The 24,558-nt window shown below is 40.0% G+C and overlaps 1 protein-coding gene across 1 annotated transcript; it reads right to left on the bottom strand.

Moving 5' to 3' along the window:
• Positions 1 to 422: 422 nt before the first annotated feature.
• On the bottom strand, positions 423 to 24,532 carry LOC119798801 (all-trans-retinol 13,14-reductase-like). Its single transcript, XM_038308418.1, has 13 exons — positions 24,276 to 24,532; positions 19,133 to 19,315; positions 18,423 to 18,561; positions 17,469 to 17,571; positions 15,331 to 15,526; positions 15,055 to 15,252; positions 13,718 to 13,837; positions 13,497 to 13,635; positions 7,454 to 7,563; positions 7,109 to 7,275; positions 2,821 to 2,980; positions 703 to 879; positions 423 to 604 (listed from the first exon to the last, which is right to left on the bottom strand). Exons 1-12 carry the CDS (start codon positions 24,451 to 24,453, stop codon positions 707 to 709), a joined length of 1,866 nt encoding a protein of 621 aa, XP_038164346.1. The 5' UTR covers positions 24,454 to 24,532; the 3' UTR covers positions 423 to 604; positions 703 to 706.
• Between the last annotated feature and the right edge of the window lie 26 nt (positions 24,533 to 24,558).

Below are 24,558 nucleotides of genomic sequence, written 5' to 3'. Positions count from 1 at the left end.
ATTAACGCTAAATTCATCAAATCACTGCAAACATATTAGTTTAAGGTATAAATAATGATCCATTGATCATTCCTTGCAGACTGGACTTTTCCTTTCACTCTGTAAAGAAACATAAAAGTTGAACATAGAGATGAGGGTTAATTCTAGAAGGTTTCTAATATTTAGTAAAAGCAGGACATGAAGCTAATGGTCCTCTACTGAAGACTGTTGTACATGAAGTGTTTGGAACACACAAGAAGAATAAATCTTCCGGTTGAAGGTAAAGAAGCTCAACATGTGTGTTTCGTCTTTCTCATACCACAGCACCACACGTTGAGGGAAGATCATCGCACACATTACCCTCAGCCATCCGAGGTTGCAGGGTAACACAGGACATAAATAACATGATCACATAATGGAAGAACCAAAATAATGATATTTTATATGTGTGCATGTCGATGGTTTAAACAGAGTTTATTGATGAACTGGTTTCTGATGCCGAGGACATTCAGAGGTTGATCTGAAGACCACTAGAGGAGGTCAGAGGTAGCTGAAAGGAACATGGCAGCCTTTTAAAGGTTGAGCTGATCGTATTTGGACCACATCCCCGGCCTTCAGTGACTCTTCAGTGACCCTTCAGTGACTCACAAAAAAACACAAAAAGAGCTTTTCTGACTGGATAGAAGAAGAAAAAAATGAAACATTAAAAGCTAAGATATTTACCTTTTTATTTATGCTTGTGAAATTCCAACCAAGACTTCTTTGTCTTGGTGTTTTGGCGCTTAAGGCGTGTTTTCAGAGCAAAAAGATCGATGTAGAGAATTTGGTTGAGCACAGCCGAGGCACAGAGCAGTCCGCCGTGCAGAGCCCCAGCCAAGCCATTGCAGAAAACGTCCTGACCTGAGCCCAAACAATGACAACTTATGTCAGTCTGCTGTTCTCTAACAGAAAGAAGACAATCTCTCACCTTGTAGCACCTAACCTGACTCCGCCAGATCGATTTGCTCCGCATAACCATCTGGAAACCCTCCGTAGAAGTAATTTTGGGACGGGGCGAAAATACTGGTTAGCTTATTGGCTTATGTTGGTGATAGGCGGGCCAAATAGACCAATCAGATCAACGAAGCATATGACGTAACAGAGCGACGACAAAGAGGAGCCAATTGATAGATCAAACTCTTACCGAAACCAGTCAGGAGAAGAGCAAAAGCATCTTTTTCTCTGAGAAAAGCCTCCAGAGCAGTGTTTTGCTCTTCTTTCAGTGAAGAAATACTCTGTAATTCCGATAAAACTTGCTCGATAGCCACGCTAACGCTAGTTTCATCGGCTGAAGACGCCATGTTCTTTAGACTGAACTGTCGCGCTTCTCGTTGCGTCACACCTCAACCCGCCTCAAAGCCAACGCTGATTGGACGTTCGTTTGGTGAACGGCTCCAGATTTTCTTCAACAGAGAGTCTCCAGACTGATTAGCGAGTGAAACCTTGAAAGCTCCCAAGATCAGGATGGTCTCACGAGGCTAGTAGCACCGGCAGCAGAGAAACAACTGCCACAGTAAATTTGACAATTTAGATTAAAATGTTCCATAATCTTGATTCTAAAATTGAGATTATAGGAAAATAAAATCATTATAGACATGAGGGAAAATATAGAACAACAAAAAAAAAAGATCTAGGCAAGTAGTTTTTATAGTTTTTATTGTTGGGAGAGTACAAATTGTGCGATCATTGCACTTGCCAGGCGGGCAAATGCAATGATCGCAAAAATATTATTTATCACTCAAAATTACTTTAAAATCACCAGCATTCGATGAAAGCGGCCAAGAAGCGTTGCCGGCGCCATTTTTGTTGTTTTGTACACATTCTCACGTAATTTGAAAAAGGTGCGTGATTTGAAAAAGCTGGGTGATTTTCTGCCAGATGGCGTGATTTTTGTCCACCTAGCGGTAATTTTGATGTAGTTACCAAAACCACAAACAAGTTAGAAAGCGCTATTGTACCAGTGTTTTTGTATCATTTTATTCGCATAATCACTCAAAAATCACCTACATTCGAAGAAAACGACCCAAAAGCGTTGTCGGCGCTTTTTTTGTTGTTTTGTACACATTCTCGCGTGATTTGAAAAAGGGTTAGGGGTTGACCTTAAGGATTTTTACCACTTGCGCTAAAGTGATCTAAGTAGGGCCATCTCTCTGCAGAGCTGAGTCCGACATGGTTTTTAGATGTACAGTGTGAGCAGGTAGATCGCATCAGAGCGTCTTGCTGCACAGTGTGAGAACAAACATCGTGAGCTGTGAACTCTCTGAGCTGTAGCTGCGTGCAACGATTGAAAAAATCACACACTGTATGCCGGGCTTTAGAGGCTGATCCCCCCTCATTACCCCATGTACACTACACGACGCACGATCAGGCTGAAAGTCGGCCCAATCGAAAGAGAGTCGGCCAGAAAAGGGCCAAAAATCGTACAGTGTATGCCCGGCTTTAGCCTAAATAAAAATCTTTCATACTAATCCAAGTGTTTCTAAGATATAAATAATCTTTGCCAACCAAAACAGGAAATGTTTAGTCTGATGGTTACAGTTGTTTTCTTTAAACAGACCCAATACAACCACTGTGACTGCACTGAATTAAATGTAAGTGTAAGTGCAGTAACTAGTTCTGAATGATTATAACTGCTTACTGTATCATTTGTCTTTTTTGAAATTTGCTTTAATGTTTTTTCTTTTTCAAAAAAAAACTGAACATTTCCTGTGGATCAGCTTCACAGCAGGAGAACTTAATGAAAACTTGAACGTTTGCCATCTTCAAACATCCCCACCGTCAATGGGAGAACATACTTCATACCTGTTAGGTAGAGGCCACTGACTGGTGTCTGTGGTCGTGTCTTAGCAGCAATCTCTGGACTGAAGCGCTCCAAGTTGTGCTCAGCACCATACATCTCCCCTCTTGGAGCGCCCAGGTAGTGGACATTAGTCAAAGGGGTGGCGGCTTCTACCATCACCACCTAAACATAATCATACAGACAATGTCAGACACCTGAGGGATTTTTAAAACATGGTCATTAAAATCCAAAAAAATAAAAGGTTTTAATAGTTTCAACTAAACTTTTCGGACGAAATGTCTTGCTTATGAAGAGAGGTATTTGTTAGGCCTACATAACAATAAAATCCATTTATAATCTGAATAAGATTGTTTTGCCTTACTTTTCTGATCAAATTGATCTTCAGGTCGTATATGGTTTGTTTCTATATTAATATATATATGATTAATTAGTTATTTCTGTTCGCTGTGTTTTATCTAAGTACAACCATACTACAGTGTCCTGTCCCTGAAGTTCTTGTCCAGCTTATTAGATGTCCAGAAATTTGTTTTTAAAAATTTCGAGCACCGTTTTATGTTTCTTCTTCTATTGTCTTGTTGTAAACCTCTTTGAAAATGTCTAAAAGATAAACTGATGGTTTTGTATCACTCTAAACTCCTGTTAAAAAACAAAACAAATAAAAACCCAACAGTTTCCTACTCTAAGGCAACATGTTTTGTATTGTTTAGAGTGAGTTAGAAATGTTATCCTAGTTTTGCTGTTTGCTTAAAGCTACAGTGTGTAATTTTCAGCGACATCTAGCGGTCAGACTGCAGACTGCAGCAACATGAACGTCTCCCCCCCCACGCTTCTCCCCCCCAACAGTACGGCGAGCGTTACAGGACAAAATGTCTTCCATGACGTCGGAATCACCTACCTTCTCAAGTGATGATGTTTGTTCACATAGATAATTTTACAGATAGTATTTCATTAGTCTGTGTAGGGTATAGATTTCATGTAGACTTTAGATAATAAATATACCCGTTATTTTTTCTACGTCGTTGTGACGTTTTGGCGAGCTGCTTTGCATGGTGATATAAACAGACGAAGTAATTGTAGTCATTAGTTTAACAGCGAGATTGTGTTCACTGGAAGAATATATATTCCCCGTTTACAGAGTCCAAGTCTTGTTTGTGGCACGGGGGTTACAAGGCAAGGAAGAGGGAAAGGAAGAGTGCAGAGAGGCCGGGGTGGGTGTGCAGCCAGTGCCAGGCGATGGAGGGGTGCCAGCGGGGTGACTAGAGCAGAGCGGTGAAGGCTTGAAGATCTCCAAAGGAGCCGGAGAGAAGTAACCGAGGTATATATCCAGAAAATTATTTTACAGAAAATTACTGAGTCATTACCTGTGAAACGTCAGGGACTTTGCTGAATAAGTATACTGGAGAGTAACAGCATCATCACGCAGCATGTTATTGTTTTAGACAGGTCTGAGCATTCTGTACTCAAAAACTGCAGTGATATTAGACAATTGTGTGTGTAGGATTAATTACCTGTCCAAGAGAAAACTGGCAACTTGAGCGTCACTTTGAAAACCTTTTTCCTCCATCAGTGACTTCCATCGTGTAAATGCCGTGCCAATGTTGATCCGTGTTTTTTGTTGTTTCTTGTCACGCTTGCGTTTATTCTCGTCGTGTTTCCGCTTCTTAGATGACGGGGGTTCGGTGTCCGCCGCTTTTCGTTGTGATACAGAGTAGGCATGATCCTCCATTCGTCTGATGTTTGGCCACACAGTGCCAAACAGTTTGCAAAGGCGCTCACGCCTGCCGCCTTGTTCACCTTTCTTGTTACTGAGGCGCAGTATACCTGCTTCTTCTTCTTCTTTGGTTTCAGGCAGACTAAACGCTTCTCAGGCATAATACTGCCATCTATTGTTCAGTACCGTCTCAGTTAATCTCTCTCAACTTGCCGTAGTTATTTTCGAGCGTAATGGGAGATCTCGCAATCGCTAGTTTGTTGCCTCTGCGCTTGCTGTAGCGCAAAGATGTCTGCCCCCATGGCTGCGAGACCCGCTCCTATGTAATTATAAATAACGAATTCTAAGGCAACGCAAATATTAAGGTTAAGAGGCTGAGCTCGTAGATGATGATAAAATAACATAGTTATGTAAAATATATTACATTTCTGACTTTATATCCCTGTAATTATTACACACTGTAGCTTTAAAGGAACATAGTCACATTATATTCCTATGCAGGAGGACCAAAAATCATTTAAACCTGATTAAAATGTTTATATACAGCAACTGTTTGTCCTGATCACTGATCTCTATTTATTCGCTGTTTTGCTGATTGGCCGAAAAAAGTGAAGCCACCTCCTGCCATATTGGTACTCCCCATTCCCGCGGAGATGCCCAGTAAATATGCCTCCCTGTGCAGCATTTGGCTGCAAAAACAAGCAGTTTTCTGGCTGTGGGAAGACGTTCCACAGGTAATTTCACAGTCAGTGGATGAACTAACCAAGAAAATCCATCTATACGCCAATGGATCCTGTAGTATGTAGTGTATCATTTGTCTGGCTATCTTGGACTGATTTGAAGATATTGACTGAGTTAGCCATCAATGTTGTGTCTAAATTTAGAAAATAGAAAGTAGTGTAAATATCAAGTAATTCATTGTTCTGTTATGTAGTCTTTTGAGTGTTTAGTTTTACTTTTCTCCATGTTTTTTAGTCTTAGTGGTTTGATTATCATTTTGTTGCATTTTCTATTATTGTCAGTGTTCCAGGTTTTTCCTTTGTTGCCCTCTGCTGCCCTCTTGTGTTCTCGTTTTTCCCTAGCACCTGTTTTGTTTCTGCTTCTGTGCTCACCTGTTTCCTATCTGCTCATTAGCCCCCTCTTTGTCTCTGTCTCCTTTAAAAGCTCTCTTTGTTCAGTTCCTCTTTGTTCAGTCTGCAGCAAAATCTCTTTTGCTGCAGACTTTAAGCTAATTATCTTGTTCAGATGTATTATTTATATTTAAAGCTTAATGCATAAAAGCATTCAGTGACTTACTGAGCACAAGTAATCTTTACAAGCATTTAATGTTTAAAGATGGCTAAGTTCAGGACTTGAACTAGGCCACTATACCACAATTCTCCTCTGATTCAGGTGGAGGATTGTAGGATCAGTTAGTTATAGTTCAGAGCCTCATATAGGACTGTAGAATGTTTTAAATGACAAAAGAGTCCCTTTAAAACTATGTACGCGGTGGGGGGATTTACCATTAGGCAACACTAGGCAGCTACCTCTAAAACTCTGTTTACCTGTATGGTTAATACAACTATTGCTTATTTGTGCACATTAATTATGTTTTTGATAAAAATGCTTTTGCTAAAATGCCATCAGAAGGCTTATAATATTAAGTGTGTCTCAGCCCCCCCTTCAGTGTCCACCATCTTGGATCAGTCCATTTGCTGCACATGTTCAGAAAGGTCCAAACAGACTGCAGCAAACCATTTGAAAACAAACGATGCAAAGAGCAGTGTTGCCAACTTAGCGCTTTAGTCGCTATATTTAGCCACTTTTCAGACCCCTCTAGCACTTCAACATTACTTCAACAGAAGGTTTCCAGATGGATATGCGGAGCAAATCCATCTGGCGGACTCAGGTTAACATTTAGGGACTTTTCAGACGCCTCTAGCACTTTGATTTCTAAAAAGCTCCTAGCGCCAAATCTAGAGACTTTTTTCTGCTACTGGAGACTTTGGAGACAACATCTAAAAGCAGCAAACTCTGCTCTCCAGAGCAAGTAGATTGGTAACCCCGCCTCCTGCTCTCCTCTATCTTGTCTGCTGTCATGATTCATGCAGCTATTATTTCATCCAAATGAAAAATGGAGAACAGATAAGCAGATCATGGCTTGTCTACAGTGAAAAGAAGGACTGGGTTATTTACTTTGGCCTTTTTGGAAACACAGGAAGGAGCAATAAGCTAAGTGAGCTTAGTGCTTGGAAAAAATCTTTCATTACTTTAGAGACAGCATGAAAAGTCAGCTGAGTACAAAACATAGAGAGGAAAACAAGAAGAAAAGGGACAAGAAGAGAGGGACACAACCTAGAACAGATAATGGATGTCTATTCTATAAACATTTCTCTATCTGTAGAATGGGTCTGTTTTATGTGTCGTCTTCTCAATTCAGAGGGGCCCCTGCCTGTCTTTGCCTAGGGCCCCAAATCTCCTAACTCTGCCCCTGCATGTATGTTTAGTTTGTGCCTTGTAATATGGAATCTCAGCATGTTTATGTGACTGATTCTGGATAAAATGCTCTAGAAATGCAGCACCAAATATTGCCCCACCTTATCTCGGAGCTGGGGGAAGATGGTTAGAGCCCATTCCAGCAGCTCTTTGGCCATGCTCTCCTTCATATCCTGGTATTCTTGGCCTCTCTTGCCAACCTTGGTCTTCTCCCAGTCCTCGAACCACTCATAGCGCGCCATGGTAAGCAATGTCATACAGGACTTACCTGTCAATTATTATACATATAAAAAAAACACAATAAAAAAGGAACATATGAAAGAGAAAGGTTTGGCGTGAGGAGGTTCATTTGGGGTCCAATTTAGCAAAAACACAAAAGTAAAAGAGGAGTCAGTCAACAATGAAGGAGCTGCTCAACAGTTCTGTGGTAAAGTGAATAGTTCTACCTGGTTGTCTGATGGTGGATGATGGGTCTTTAGCAGATGGGAAGGTGATGAACATCATGGGGATGTTTCCTAGAACCTGCTCTCTCTTCAAAGAACAGTATTCCTCCATACTGCCACCATGATAGCGTCCGCCCACAGGGAAATAAACCACACTTAATTCTTCTTGCAAATGTATCCCAACTTTTAACATCTTCACCTTGCAGCAACCAACTTTCCAAATATAAAAGTGCTATAAAACTATAAAGGAGATGCAAAAGGAAGAACTTTTAATTTTACACATAATAATCTATCCCTCCAGGTCTATAATCTACGTAACTACATTTTGCACCATTTTACAGTTGTATCTCTTTACCAGAGGTTTCTCTAAGCTTTACACTTTACAGACACACGTTTAGCCTGTTTTACTTCATGTGAAAAATCAATTCAGTCAGATTAGATCATTGTAATATGTTTTTAAGTCTCCCCACATATTTTCAGTTTTGCCTTTGAAATTGTTTCTTACTTCATAGGCGAGTTTATGGTGGAGATCTTTTTTTAATGCAAGAATGTGGATGATTTTATTTCCCTACTTAAATCAAGAGCAAATCTATTGCTTGTGTCAATCATTCTGTGCATCTGTGAATCTAATCCTTTATGTGTGGGGATTGTTTTATGTTTGCGTGAATCTTGCTGTGCACGTGTGGATCTTGTCCTCTGCATGTATGAATCACATATGTGTATTTATGAAAACTGAGACCAATCTACCTCCATATCCTTACTTTTCATCAACATATTTTGCATCTAGTTAAGACAGTTCCAAATATGCTATATGCCCAGCTCCACTACTTTCTGGACTTCAGCCAGCTCCTTAGGCTCCTTTCTTTCATTACTGCATAATCTGATTTATTATGATGCCGGTAACCATGACAATAACAGCCAGGAACACCTGGATTAATCAGTTTATCCAGTAATGAAGGACAGGAAACAAAGGAGCTGGATAAAGTAGTGGAGTTAAGCGTACAGCTGATTTGGTCTGATATGAAAATTGAGAATCTGATCAGCTGCATGTTACTCTAGCTCTCGCCAGGATCAAATGATTCTGAATGAGTTAAGCTGACCTCATCGGCATGTTTGCCTTAACTTAACGTGATGTATTTCTGCTAATTTTAGTTTTTCTGTCTGAATAATTTTGTTACTTTGAACACAGCTAATGTTTATTTTCTAAGTAGTAACTTTAATGTTGCTTTTCACTACTTAATATTACTTAAAGGCCATACCTACAACTTCTTTAACAAAGCATTTTTTCCAATAAATAATGCTTCCACAGAATACCCAGAGTGGTGCAGATTATTAGTGTTAATTTACAGCCAGGCATACACTGTAAGATTTTTTGCCCTTTTTGGGCCGATTCTCTAGTCTTGTTAGAATTTTTCGACCAGGCCTACTTTCACAGGGGGTACAGGGGGTAACGAGGGACGATCAGCCTTTAACTACCACCTCCACATCAGGAATCGTAAGGTTGGGAGAAAATCAAACATGTTTGAAAGTCAGTCGGCCGTCGCTAGGTGGTCGTGGGCAAATTGCTCAATGAGCAAACAAGGATTCTTCTTGCTGATGAAGGTTCTCAGTCATCCAGGTCAAAGTCATTCCGTAAAAATTCAAAAAATATCCACTGGACTTGGTTTTCAAGATTTGAAGACATTTCGCCACCTCTCCAGGAAGCTTTCTCAATTCAAATGTCTGGATCCGCAGTGAGTTTGAGTCTTATATAGACAACGCCTTGTATCCTTTGATAGTAGACTTCAGTCTACTATCAAAGGACACAGGGCAGAAGAGATTCTTAGGAATGCGCACAAAAAGCTGCTTAGTGAGAGGATTAGACAGACTCAGTTCACAATTGAAGCTATCTCGCACAAAATAGATCAGATAAGGCAGAAGCTATCCAAACTTCTCCCCGAAACCTTGTTTGAAGAAGTTGCTATTTTGGTCAATAAAGCCAAGCTTTCACAACATCATAAAACAAAAGAAAGACAAAAAGCCAAATTCAAAAGATTACAACAGAAAGCAGCAATTAAACAAGAGAGCAACATGACTCAGGAGGATAACATCAAGGTTGAAGACAAGTGGGTAAAAAACCTATCTAGCAGACCACTGACAAAACCAGAGATGGATGTACTGAGTAAAGGCCTGAATTTTGCCATTGCTCCACAAGAAGTACCCATTGTGGAACTGATCACGGCCACTGAATCGGCCATCAGGAACAACAACTTGGCTGAAACGGAGGCAGAGCAACTCAGAATGAAGGTAACAGCCACCCTGTCCAGCGCCAAACCACCTCCTTCCAACCTCACACCCCAGGAAATGAAAGCCATAACATCCCTGAGCCAGGACCAAAGCATCACCATATTACCAGCAGACAAAGGAAGATGCACCGTAGTCCTCAACACCTCAGACTACCAAGACAAAATTATCACTCTCCTGAAGGACACTAATACGTATGAATCCTTAAAAAGAGATCCAACCAGCGCCTACAAAAAGAAAATAATAGACTATCTCAAACAACTTGAAAAAGACAAGGTAATTAAGAGCACAGCCTATTTCAGATTATATCCAGGGGAGGAAATTCCATGCTTATATGGACTTCCAAAAATTCACAAAGAAGGGGCACCACTCAGGCCCATCGTCAGCAGCATTAACTCAGTAACATACAACATTGCTAAACAGCTTACTAATATCTTAGCTCCCTTGGTGGGGAACACACCACATCACATAGAAAACTCCAAAGACTTTGCCAACAAAGCCAAACATTTAAGGATGGCTCCAGGAGAAACCCTGGTATCGTTTGATGTTACTTCACTTTTCACATGCATACCTATAACAGAGGCAGTGGAAACAGTCAGGACACGTCTTGAACAAGATAGTGATTTAAACAACAGGACTAATTTCACTCCGGACCAGATCTGCACACTACTGGGCCTTTGTCTTTCCACAACCTATTTCAAATTCAGAGGTAATTTTTACAGACAGAAGCATGGCTGCGCAATGGGATCTCCAGTATCACCAATTGTAGCCAATCTTTACATGGAAGAAATGGAAAAGAGAGCTTTAGACACTTTCAATGGAATACCACCAAGCCACTGGTTTAGATACGTGGATGACACTTTCGTCAAAATCCAACTAGAGGAAGTGGAAGCTTTCACCAAACACATCAACTCTGTTGACCGTAACATCAAATTCACCAGAGAGGATGCCAAGGACAACAAACTACCCTTTCTGGACTGTCTGGTGAGCATGGAAGGGGATGGAATGAGTGAAATGGAGTTCTTTCTGTAGAATTCACAGACCATAGTAGCCACGTTTGTTCAGCCATGTCTTTGTCCAAATATGTCGTCGCCTTTTCTTTTTAGGGCTTTCGGCACAAAATTGCCCAAATTGCCAAGGTAGCGCGTTTCACTCTAGTGAGCTTCATATTCCTCTTCTACTTATTTGGCTTCCGGATAGACGGGTCCCAGTTGCGCTATCTCACTGCGGAGCTTTTAGACGTACAGTGTGAGCAGCTAGATCGCATCAGAGCGAGAACAAACATGGAGAGCTGTGAACTGCAGTTTTGTCGTACAGTGTGAGCTGTAGCTGCGTGAAACGATTGAAAAAAAAATTGTACAGTGTATGCCCAACTTTACTAGCGAAAAAAATCCATCTAGAATCTAACCAATTGTTTTAAGAATGTTGACGGGTCCAAAATATTAAAATATTTACTTCTGGTTAGGAAGCCAACATCCTGAAAGGATTCTGCATCAATAGGAACAGCAGGTTGAAGTCCTGTAAGCTGGAGTTTAGGTATTACCTAATAGCTCTGTGATAGAGCATATTTGTGACATTTATTTTTCAGATTCAAGCCAAAAAAACAAACAAAAACGAAGTAAAAGCAGTTTGAACATCAGTCAAGACTTTGAAAGCTGGGAGCAACTTAAGGAAACAAAGAGGCTCAGAAGCTACATAGAAGTTTCAGCTTTCCTTCTGAACAGATAATGTATTAATTGATTAAGTGAACCTGGTGATTGGTTTTGGAAGTAGGTAAAAGCGCGTGTGTGCCACCTAGTGGCCTGGAGGAAATAAACTTGTAGTTATTTCGTTAAAGTAAAAAGTATGGTTCCATAAAACTATTCCTAAAACGCATATTGTTCTCGAATATTCCTCCACAAATGTAACTGAGTAAAAGTAACTACTCAATATCCACCTCTGCCCGTTAACCCTGCAGATTTATACTCAGAAAGCAGGTCGTCTGCATGTGTGTCTCAGTGAATGTAGATGTGCCTCCACCCCCACCTTCTACTAATTAGGCAAAACTGGTGTAAAACGTTTGTGCAACAAAAATTTTAAAGATATGAAGAAATGTTTTTAGAGGTCATCAAAGGTCAACCAGCCCCCCCACCTTCTTCAAATCAGACGAAATGGGTGTCAGGCAACCAGATTGTCATATGTGCTTCTTTGGCCTTGAATATATTAATGAAAGGTTAAAGGTCAAAAGGTCAACCAGCCCCTCCATTTTTATGAAATCAGACAAAATTGGTGTCAATCACCTCGGCTTTGGTTGTGCTGGTTTGTGCAGCAAAAACTTTCATTTGTTCTCCTATGATTCTAAAAATGTAAAGAAAAATATTCTCAAGGCGTCATCAGAGGTCACCCACCCCAGTGGTCCTGCTCATATTTATAAAAACAAATAAATAAATAAGTTGTCAATCAACTGTGCTATGTTTGTGCTGGTTGGTGCAGCAAAATTTTTCGTTTGTGCCACTTCAATTTAATTATCCATATTTATAGGTTTGCAACTTATAATTTATAAGATGTAAGATATGAAATTTCAGCATGAACAGATGTTTACTGACCTTTGATGACCTCTACAAACTATTATTTATGTCATTAAAATGGTAGCAGTACAAAATTTTATATATTTTAAAATGTGCATTTTAAATATATATATTTTAAACATATATATTTAAAATACACTCACCGGCCACTTTATTAGGTACCCCATGCTAGTAACGGGTTGGACCCACTTTTGCCTTCAGAACTGCCTCAATTCTTCGTGGCATAGATTCAACAAGGTGCTGGAAGCATTCCTCAGGGAGTTTGGTCCATATTGACATGATGACATCACACAGTTGCCGCAGATTTGTCGGCTGACCCTACCATCCAAATGTCGCAGCAGAAATCGAGACTCATCAGACCAGGCAACGTTTTTCCAATCTTCTATTGTCCAATTTCCATGAGCTTGTGCAAATTGTAGCCTCAGTTTCCTGTTCTTAGCTGAAAGGAGTGGCACCCGGTGTGGTCTTCTGCTGCTGTAGCCCATCTGCCTCAAAGTTCGACGTACTGTGCGTTCAGAGATGCTCTTCTGCCCACCTTGGTTGTAACGGGTGGTTATTTGAGTCACTTTTGCCCTTCTATCAGCTCCAACCAGTCTGGCCATTCTCCTCTGACCTCTGGCATCAACAAGGCATTTCCGCCCACAGAACTGCCGCTCACTGGATGTTTTTTCTTTTTTGGACCATTCTCTGTAAACCCTAGAGATGGTTGTGCGTGAAAATCCCAGTAGATCAGCAGTTTCTGAAATACTCAGACCAGCCCTTCTGGCACCAACAATCATGCCACGTTCAAAGTCACTCAGATCACCTTTCTTCCCCATACTGATGCTCGGTTTGAACTGCAGGAGATTGTCTTGACCATGTCTACATGCCTAAATGCACTGAGTTGCCGCCATGTGATTGGCTGCTTAGAAATTAAATTTTAACGAGCAGTTGGACAGGTGTACCTAATAAAGTGGCCGGTGAGTATATATTTTAGTATTTTAAGTATTTCATATTTTAAATTTTACATTTTTTTATAACAAAAATGTTCATTTGTACTGCTGTCATTTTGAGCTGCTGCAAGGAGTATAACCAGCCCTTTACTAAGCACTCTTTAAGGGACTTTGTGTAGAAATAAAAATTAAATCTGAATAAACAAAACCTTTTCTTTAACTGGTTAAACCAATGTCTAGTGGTCTATCAGAAAGCAAACATACATGGAGTCCAAGTCATTGCCTTTATACATCCAGATGTTTTTAGAATTGATGTTCAACTCCTCCTTGGTTCCATCCAGACCCACAAAGACCAAAAATGAGCCCATACCATGTCGAAGCATTCCCAGCAGTGACTGGATTTCTGCAAACATAAAATAATTGTATGTAGTAAAAGCAGAGTGGCCAGAAAATCGGACGTAAAGTTAAATGAGGAGACATTTTACCTGGGTTTTCCTGTATATGCCGAGGCAGAAATTTCTGGAAGGTGTTAAAGATTCCAGCATCCGAAATGATGACGGGGGCATGGACTTCAATCTCTTGTTGTCCTTTAAGCACTGTCACGCCTTTTACATGTACCAAAAAAACAAAAACAAAACAACATGGTGTATTTTAAAGCAAATATCAAAAGTTGCTAACAGTGAACACATTTGGATATTTATTTTAGCTTCGGATGCTCAGTCAAACTGACAAAAGCTACAATGTATAAAATGAAAATATAATTAAGTCAAATATTAAGGTTTAGCAAAAAAATTCAGGCTTCCACATCATAAACAAACCTAAAAACACCCCTCTGTTTTAATTTCCGTACTTTTTGAAAAAATTCCAGTGAGCTGCAAGGGAGATGGCGCTAACGAGCCACGGGTTGGTGACCCCTGGGTTAGTTATGCACTGGTAATGGTTATTTTTAGGGTTAGGGAACAGAAAGGTTTTTAAAATGACAAAAAATCAATGGAAGTTAATGGGAGTCACCACTTGCTACTCACTAGAGACTGACATTTTTTCCGGAATCCCACGGGTCAAGGGATTCCCGTGGGATTCCCGTGGGATGGGAGTCAGTATTAGTAACGATCACGTGATTGGGACGGTACAGGATTAAACATTAACGGGAGCAGACGGGAGCGGGAGCAAACCAATAGTAAAAAAAAAAAAAAACTAGGATCGATGCCAAAAAATAAAATAAAATAGAAAGAAAAAAAATCCAGTACTGGCGCCACCATTTTGTAGTTTTTTTCCTTGAAGCCTACACTATAATGCGAGTCAAAAAAACTACACGACCCAAAAACCAGCAGTGCTTCCGCTCTGAGTTTTTCACCTGCGCTCAAAAACAACAATGGAGGGACCAACAGTTACTACAGTTAGAAACAGGAACTTAACTGACCCTTCATAGAAACTCAGATTCAATGTATTGGCAGAAATCTTATTGAAGACAACAAGAATGGGAGCGGTGAAGGAGCGGGAGTCATTCTGAATGGGAGCGGGAGTAATTTCACCAGGAGTGGGACGGGAAAGGATTTAGATTTCTACTCTGGCCCGGGATCGGGAGTGGGATGGGACAGGAGTGAAAATACACTCCCGTGTCAGTCTCTACTACTCACTACATATAGCAAAATGAGCGTGTTAGTGTGTGTCTTGGCACTCCTTGTGATCACACACACATATTTTATCCAAGCGTATGTGTTTTTCATACATTGTGGGGCCCATTTTCTGGAAATGCAACACGCTGTGGGGTCTTACACAACTTTCCTGAAACTTAGACAGAGGTCTTCCCTTTCCTGCTTACCACAGGCCTTTCCCTCACTGTTAATGAGGATGCGTTGAACAGGCGACCTGACCAGTACTTCACCACCTGCCTGCTGAATGACAGGAACCATGTGGAAGGCAATCTCACTGGAACCCCCATATGGATAGTATGCCCCACGTTTGTAGTGATGGAGAAGGAGAGCATTGATGAGAAAGCTTGACTCTTTAGGAGGAACACCTACAATGGAGAGGACATACAAACAGTTAGTAGTCCGAGTAGTGCATAACTTATAAGTACTTTGAGAGTAAAGATCACCATAGAAAAGGTAGGCAGAGAGAGCCTGCAGGTCTTTGTTCTGAGTGAGTCGGGACATCATTTCTGAATGCCTGGTTGTTGCTAGTTGAAAAATAGAAGATATTTTATCCAATAGGCCCGTCCAAATCAGAAAGTTCACCAATGGGTAGGGCAGCATCTTCAGTATGGCAAGAAGGGGAGCTCTCCGTGAAGCGTGCTACAGAGGAACAAAGTCTGATTTATTCATCAGAATATGATCAAGCTTTCCTTTCAAAGCATCTTTCAATGCTGACGTACAGCTAAATTATTTTATTTAAACAAAGACGCTTCTATGAAGTGAGCTAATGGAGTTAGCTCACTTCATAGACGCTTGTTTCCATATCTCCCTTGTAAAAAGAGATTGTAATTCTCATTAGGGATTTCCTGATTAAATAAACATATAATAAATAAAGCAAAAATCTTATTTTGGTGTGCTAATGTATTTCAATAATGGAGATTTTGAGATGCCTTCCTATCATATGCAGGATGTGGTCTCCAAACATCACTTTGGTATAATTCCTGATGCACATGTTCCTCAAATCTAATTAAAAGGCATTGGCATTAATGTAAAACCATAAATAGAATTTACTACTGAATGCTATCACCAAGTCCCCAAAGCGATGGATTAAATTACAGATATGCACCAGGCTGCACTCATAACCACATACCTTTTATAGGAGATTTTAATGTAGGGTAAAAAATAAAAAAGTAAATCACAACTAAAACATCCTAGTTGACTGAACAGATCATCCTCCATTGGACTCCCGTAATGAAACGGTGTTGATCAAATGCTTTTTTTTCGCAGTTTAGCAGCAAATAAATAATTCTCCAATTTAGTTTCAATCAAATAAAATTTGATAAACATTTTACAACAACTGCCTTTAGTTTTTTTTTAAGTTTTCCAAAATGTGTTTAAGATTTAGTCTTTAGATCTTAGGTGTTCAACTAAATAGTTGCTTATCAAACGGATTTACTCTCACTGTCACTGTTTTATTGAACACGCACATAAACTTAAAACTATCAGAATAAATATATGGTAAGTGGCCTGTGCTTGTATCGTGCTTTATCAAGTTAGGAGACTTGACTAAAGCGCTTTACACTACATTCAGTCATTCATCCATTCATTGGAGGAACCGACAACCGTCCGATTGCAGGGCAAACTCCTACACCCGACACCACTGTCACCCAAATAAAACTTTTAATGATTTAGTTCAAAATAGATGCTTTCACAACCACTTAAAGGGACATTTTACACACAGCTTTCCTCCTTGTTTCAAATGTGGAAATATTAGAAATAAAACATGACTTGTGTGTAAAAACCCAGAAAACATACCATGTTTCTCATTGGTTCAACATGTGGATAATCTGGCATGTATGAAATATGGATCTTATGTTTTTGGATCCGTTTTTTTCACATGGGCTTTTAGTTGTCATTACATGTTTTATAACTTGCTGCACTGCAAAATATGGAAAATATTCATAGAATAAGTGTATTTGGTCTTAATTTGATCATCCATCCATCCATCCATCCATCCATCCATCCATCCATCCATCCATCCATCCATCCATCCATCCATCCATCCATCCATCCATCCATCCATTCATCCATCCATCCATCCATCCATCCATCCATCCATCCATCCATCCATCCATCCATCCATCCATCCATCCATCCATCCATCCATCCATCCATCCATGTTCTTCTGCCTATCTGAGGCCGGGTCACGGAGGCAGCAGTCTAAGCAGAGATGTCGAGACTTCCTAATGCATGCACACCTCCTCCAGCTGCTCTGGGGGGACCCCGAGGCGACACCAGGCCAGCTCAGAGACATAGTCCCTCCAGTGTGTCCTGGGCCTTCCACGAGGCCTCCTCCCAATAGGACATGCCTGGAACACCTCCCGAGGGAGGCGACCAGGAGGCATACGAAACAGACCCAAGCCTCCTCAACTGGCTCGTTTTGACGTGGAGGAGCAACGACTCTACTCCGAGCTCCTCCCTGGTAACTGAGCTCCTCACCCATTCGGGAAGGGTGCACGCAGCCACCCTGAGAAGGAAACTAATTTGGTCCTATCATTGGTTAGTATCTGTGTTATTCCTGGAACATCATCATTATACACACCTTCATCAGTTTCATGAACTCATCAATGGCCTCCTCTTCCTCTGGGAACTGCTTCTTCAGAGAAGCGGCCATCTCGGCCTTTCCTGAATGAATGTGGTATTCCCTGAAAACAACCGGGAATATGAGGACAGTAAGGATGGGATCATAAACTGCTGCTGAAGGCAATGATTTGTTACTGAACTGTAAGTCCTTTAAAGTGATGTAACGAGAGTTTGCAGAGTTCATAAAGAAGAAAAAGAAGAAGACAGAAACCTAAAGGAAAAGTCCGGTCATAATCAGAAAATTCAAACTTCTGAAAGTCCTTTAAATATGAAATTATTCCATCCTGTTCAATAAATGATCAGTGTTTTTAATTCAGAGTAATTTCCATGTGAATGTGCTTTACTGGAGGCATCCATGTTTGTCAAAGAACACTACTGCCACCTACTGGTTAGTGACGTCACGGTGCGGTATCGGCTGTTGATCAAGTCCCAGTGCTGTATCTGGTGTTTGTCACAACGCGCTATTATCCAAGTCATCTTGAAAACATTCTTCTTCCAAATGTTGGCTACATATTACGGGTTTTTTCTCTGGCCAGAAGTTCGATGGCAAATCCTCCCTCTTCAAGTTGGCGATCCAACGACCAACCCGTCCGTGGAGGATCAGGAATCAGAAAGGTGGAATAACTCTTTTTTTCACTTTTACCCGACGTATTCCAGCACCCAATACACGTGGGCATTGTCAGTTTAACTATAGCTCTGGTACCGTGACGTCACTGCCGGGCGATGTCAGGAGGGAGGTATTACTATATTTGGGCAAAAATGGCCGCTCAGTGATCGCAACGAAAATTGTTGTTTTAATTTTTTAAATGATCACCACATATGTATCAGTTTTAGGTATAAATAATGATCCATTGGTTATTCCTTGCTGACCGGACTTTTCCTTTAAAGGGTTTTGGTTGAGGGGGGGCTACACCTGCACTGGCCAGGCTCTCCAAAAAGGACGGTATCATAATGTTGCTCCAGCTTCACAAACTGCAGCTGTCCCTCTGTGATCTGATCCACAGCAACCTTCAACAAGCTGTTCTCATGCAGTTGGCCCAGATAGTGGATACCTGATGGCAGAAGAAAAGGGGAAGCTTACTGATGCAACACCAAGTCTTTACTGGTCAGTTAAAATCTTAAACATAAAAGTTCCCTGAAAAAGTTTTGTTTTTTATCTGACAGAAAGAGGATTATCTCTATTTATGCATCAAGTCCCTCCTTTTCATCGGATTCTTATCAAATTCAAAGACTTTCCATAGTTTTTGGTTGAGGATTTATAGAACAACATGACAGAAGATCTTAGTTTTCAGGCATTTAATAATCTCTGATTCTTTTTCAAAGAAAGTCAGACAGTTTTTGTGAGCTTTACTCCCACATCCTGTTGTTTTTATAGAAAGGCTCTGTACTCTGTATCTGCTGACACTTTTATTGTTCTTGATTAGAATCATTACTGTTTTAATGAAGTCTACCAATATAATTCTATAGTCTATACCAAATAATTTTGGACGATAAACCCATTTTCCCTTTTCAGTAAATAGACCTGATCTCTAAGAACATAATCCAACTCCCTCCAGAAATAAAACCTTTTCTGCCAGAAAACATTCCACTCTCTACTTGTAGGTGTTTGCCGTGGAAACCTACCAACATCAAACTCAAAGCCCTCTTTCTGGAAGGTGTGTGTGCAGCCTCCGGCATGATCATGTTGCTCCAGGACTAAAACTCTCTTCCCGGCTTTGGCTAGAAGGGCTGCAGCTGTCAGACCTCCAATGCCGCTGCCAATCACCACCGCATCCAGATTGGGAGGAACCCGGTCCACACGAAAACCTAAAGGAAAGACATTTTCATCTTCATGTCGGAGAAACTGCTGAGGGGTGGAGCACATTTCTTTGTGTGTGCACTGCAAAAACAGTCCAGAAATAAGTACAAAATTCTTAAATTAAGTATATTTACCCTTAATTTGAGCAGGTAAATAATATGATCTGCCAATGGAAGGAGTATTTTTACTCTTAAAATAAGATAGTTAGATAATATTTACTTGAAATAAGACGATAAAATAGTTTTTTCTTATTTTAAAAGGAAATTCTCTTGTTCCATTGGCAAAGTGTCTTACTTACCTCCTCAATTCAAGGAAAAACGCACTTATTTTAAGAAAAAATTACTTATTGAGATTTCTATTTTTTGCAGTGTGTGAAAACAAATCAGAAAAAAAGATGAATAGTTGTAGTAAATAACTCCCTTTGCATATTCAATACTGAATCTGATTTAATTCTATTCAGTTTATTTCTATAGCACCAATTCACAATACATGTCATCTCAAGGCACTTTACAGTTCACCAGATCATACAGTCACATTGATTCAAAAGTTTTTTATCGAAGGAAAAACAACTAATTGGATCGACTCATTGACTGGAATACAGTCCCTCACACCAAGCACGGTTGTAGTGACAGTGGAGAGGAAAAACTCCCTTTTAACAGGAAGAAACTTCCAGCAGACTCAGTGTGAGCGGCCATCTGCTGAGGCCGACTGGGGTTCAAGGAGACAGAAGCAGAGACTCTTCTTTAGTCGGTCTTAGAAGCAAAGTCTGGAAGAAAACTAACAAAACTACTGCTCATACTGAGCACGATTCTGCTTCACGTTCCTCACTCTTCAGGTTTTCTACGCTACTGTCGCTACATGCATGCAAGGTATGGAGATTGCTGCAAAATCAACGGCAAAATGTAAGCAACCATCTGCTGTGGCTCATCCAGGAGAAATAAATCCTTCAAATAACTGGAAGAAATCACAAAACTTTAAACTAACTGTTTGAATGACTTGACACTATAAAGTTATTCCAAAAAACAAAAAAAAAACAGTTCCTTCTGTTCTGACTCTTGAAGGAGGCGGTCGCATTGTCCTGCTGCTCCTACACCTCCCTGCTCTGTCCCTGCTTTGCTGTGTCTTGTCTTTTCTGAGCAGTCTCTCATACCACCCAAACTCAAAAAATGAAATGAAATTGATCAAATTTATTCAACTGGAAGGCAGGGAAAAGGGGACTCATCCTGTCCTGCCGGGACATACTTCATGGGATACACCATGGACTCCTGGAAGGCTTGGGGGATGGTGTGTTTCACAATGTTGTCAGTGGAGGATACTGAAGATGTATGTAGTTTTGGCTCTATGATACTCAGATTTCCCCTGTTTGGATTTGGAGGATTCCTGATGTATCTACAATTACAGAGGATGTCGGTGGCAATTTGGGCATTGATCAGGCTCCCGGCAGTGGTTGACGCAATCACAAAGGCTGTGAACAAGCAAGATCGGGAGATGACCCGCATGCTGGGTGCGATTGAACGCAGGCTGGCTTGAACTTAAAGCTGAGATGGGATAATATCTTGGCGGCGCATGCTCGCTTCAAGGCGGGAAAGCCCAACAAATTTGGAATATTAGTCTTGCCACAAAGAGCCACCAAGGGAAACTCAAGGCTGAAGGAAAATTCCTGTGCAGCCTGATCTCAAAACAACAAGTGTTATCCTGGATTCGGCCTCCCCCTTGTATCTAATCTCCCCTGGATGTTATGGTGAAAGGGCACAAATGAACTGCTCCCCCCCTCCCCTACCGCGAACATCTGTTGACGTAGGGCTGGGTACCGAACATCGGTTCTTTTATGGTACCGACCGAAATGCTTCGGTTTTACAGAGTATCGAAACATGCCTCGTCTTTCGGTGCCAAGTTTCGGTGATTGGCTGTAACACTTAACGTGATTGCGTCATCCAGGAAAAATACACAGGTGGTCACGCCTACAGCCAGGGTTCATGTGTATCTGTTGTGAACTGGTTGCGAGCGTCGTAGAACCCCTTTAAAAAGGTCAAAAGTGTGGCTTCACTTTATTAAGACTGATGCCAATAGTGCGCAATGCAATACATTGTGCACGGAAACAATTTAACAGCAGAAAGTTGCGCGGTGTTTGACTGCAAGAAGAGCGGACCGCAGCCGGCGCGACCATCCTCCTCTCATCAGCCCGTGGGCAGAGCAAAGCCAGAGCGGAGTTAACACCGGACGCAGCAAGAGCAGCAAAATCGCGTCTGCTGCTTCCTTTTTGCTGCTTGTACCAGTTTAGTTCTGACATGCGGCTGAAGAAGCTTTGCTGCTCTGGCTGCGCGGTCGAAAAGTGGCTCTGAAGCGCGTTGGGCGGAGCTACTCTATCCTTTATTTGCCTTGCAGCTATATTTGCTGTGATCAGTGGGAATAAAGTAGTTTTATCATGTTTTATTATGCACCAAAGGCAGCGTTCTGAGGCATGCATGTAAATCAGTAAATCCATTCCCCTCTCAGCCCCCCACCCCGATGTATGTGATGAACGGTTTGTACTGAAACTGAAATCTCGATTGAAATGTAAATTTTAGTTGACAATAAAGATTGATTGATTGATTGATTGGTTGGTCTTTGTTTTCAAGTTTGAAGTCGTTTTGTTTCCCATCCAGGAAGCTTTTTTAATTCAAAATGTCAGAAATAGTGTTGAGTTTAAGGCTTTATATAGTGGACCATAAACATAGCCTGGTTTTGGCTTAGAAAACATGCAAAATGAACCTGACGAATGGGTCCACCCCTTAGGAATGGAGGTTGTTTGGGTTCTTTGTTAGCCTGCAATACCTAATACCTGACTATGTCTCAGAAAGGGGGGTCATTAGTGGGAATTGTTGGCCTGGCTGAACAGGCCAGGTCTTCTATACGCTATCAAGTGCCTTGAAACAGTAAATAGAAGTTCATAAACTAGTGTGTCGATAAGATAATCTGTGATTTTTTATATATAAGTTGATTTAAGATGGTAGAAGTCTATTTTGACCCCAGAATAACTTTATCCCCTCTAAATACATTTAAATGAGTAAACAAAGAGGCGCTAAATTAAATATGTGAAAGTAAAAATTTAATACAGGAAATATAATTAGGATGAATTTTGCAAGAAAAATGTAAAATCACATAGCATTTTATTTTGGTAAGTCATAGCAGCATGAATTTACCCTCGCCTTGTTATGGATCCACAGAAATGTATTCTAATTGATCATCATCAAAGGCATCCAGTAATAAAGTACAAATGATTCATTAGCTTACTTAAAGAGAAATGTTGGCTATCTATACTTTATTGGAGTAATTGTTTTACTTTTTACCTCTACTCTTTACTTTTTTTTTTCCAATTATCTCTACTTTCTACTCCTTAAACTGAAAAACCGTTTTCTTTCATTTAAGCAAATATTCGTTACGGCCCGTTGGTATTTAGAAAAAATAAAAACCATCAAAATAATTTGTTTCAATTAATTTCATTGTGGTTGGACGAGGTGCTGCCCTAACTTGCTTTTCACTACATATACCAAAACGAATTATGAATTCATTTAAAATGAATTAGTTATACAACTAAGAAAATGACGTCTAAGGAAGTTATCATCCAGAATTGTAGAAAATGTTCTTTTAATAGGGTAGAGCAGTTAAGCTTCTGTCCTTAACATTTCTTCCTGCATTATTTTAACTTTTATAATTTAAGTAGTTTTAAAAATGGTACTTTTACACTTTTAATGGAGTAAAAACATCAAGTTAATCCTCTAACTTCTACTAAAGCATTTTTTAATTAGTAGGATTTATACTTCTACTTGAGTAATAAACATTAATACTTTAGAAACCTCTGATCCTTGTAGTTTTAATACCCTTCCAAATTTGGCTTCAAGCATTTTTATACTGATCATAAACAAAAGTTGTTCAATTAACTGTAATAGATCACAGAAAAAATGTTTTGTGAATTTTGCTTTGTGTCAAATTTTGTATGTTTCTTTAAAACATGGTTTGATTATATGACATCTTTTGCATTTAATAGCTGCTTAGCTCAGCTGCTTATTAATTACCATGTCCTTTTTAAAAAGGCTCCTGGATTTGATTCACTTTCCTACAAACATTGAAGGATTTCTGAAGGGTGTCTTTTAGTTTCTCAATACTGTGCATTGTTCACTGAATGGATTATCTATTAAACAACTATCTGCTAAAGACTAAAAAAGAGAGTTACCTGAGAGTATATGGGATATTACATGAAGCTGTACCAAAATATTACTGATTATGTATAAACAGTAGTTCCTGCGGGTATACACTAGAAAAAAATCAAAATCTAGATAAGTAATTTTTTCTTAAAATATCTGCATTTGGTCTTAAAATGAGGACTTTTTGCAATTAGAACAAGAAATTTTACTTTGAAATAAGAAAACACTATAGCTTTGATTTATTTCAATTGCATGTTATCTAATTATCTTATTTTAAGAGTAAAAATACTCATTCCATTGGCAAATAATCTTATTTACCTGCTCAAATTAAGGGTAAATCCACTTAATTTAAGAAATTTTTTACTTATTTCTAGATAATTTTTCCCGTGTATAAACACTACAGCAAATTAATGCACTGCAAAAACGATCTAGAACATTTCCTAAATTAAGTGTATTTATTGTTAATTTGAGTAGATAAATAAGGTAATTTGCCAATGGAATCAGTATTTTCCTCTTAAAATAAGATAATTGGATAGCATGCACCTGAAATAAGATAATATAATTGTTTTTTTCTTATTTCAAATGTAAATTGTCTTGTTCCACTGGCAAAGTGTCTCACTTTCCTCCTCAAATTACGAAAAAATCACTTATTTAGATTTCATTTTTTTGCCGTGTGCTAAATACATGATGATAGAAACTGTTATGAAGCAAGTTAAGATAAATACAGTTAAAGTTCCAGCATTTACAGCCCTCTTTATAATCAAGATCATTTTCTTTCTTTTACCTCTCTTTAGTCTGGCATCCCTCTCTTTGCTGTCGGTGACCAGGGGTCCCGGCGGTTTCAGACACTTCTCACTGAACAGCTTATAGCGCTGCCCAGTGTTTAGGAGCAAGAAGCTGACCAGGGCCACCAGCAGACAGATCAGAACGCCAAACAGCCACCACATGGCAGGGAAGAGCATCACAGAGGCAGGAGAGGGAATGCATAGAGGAAAAATATAGAGGGTAGAAAATATATACTGGGGAGGGGTTAAGAGGAATGGGAGAGGAAGAGCAAAGCGGTCTGA

This window comes from Cyprinodon tularosa, unplaced genomic scaffold (genome assembly GCF_016077235.1).
Source record: "Cyprinodon tularosa strain WSP-4 unplaced genomic scaffold, ASM1607723v1 ctg637, whole genome shotgun sequence".
In the NCBI taxonomy this organism is placed as follows: Eukaryota; Metazoa; Chordata; class Actinopteri; order Cyprinodontiformes; family Cyprinodontidae; genus Cyprinodon; species Cyprinodon tularosa.
This window is presented reverse-complemented; position numbering and strand designations above follow the sequence as displayed.

What these genes read in the sequence shown, in the direction of transcription:
- LOC119798801 (XM_038308418.1), bottom strand. Translation starts at nt 24,453, where the DNA reads ATGCTCTTCCCTGCCATGTGGTGGCTGTTTGGCGTTCTGATCTGTCTG. An exon ending in GGATGCCAGACTAAAGAGAG is followed by an intron (nt 19,316 to 24,275) that starts GTAAAAGAAAGA and finishes TCTTTCCTTTAG; the next exon opens with GTTTTCGTGTGGACCGGGTT. An exon ending in CAGTGGCCTCTACCTAACAG is followed by an intron (nt 880 to 2,820) that starts GTATGAAGTATG and finishes GTTTGGGCTCAG; the next exon opens with GTCAGGACGTTTTCTGCAAT.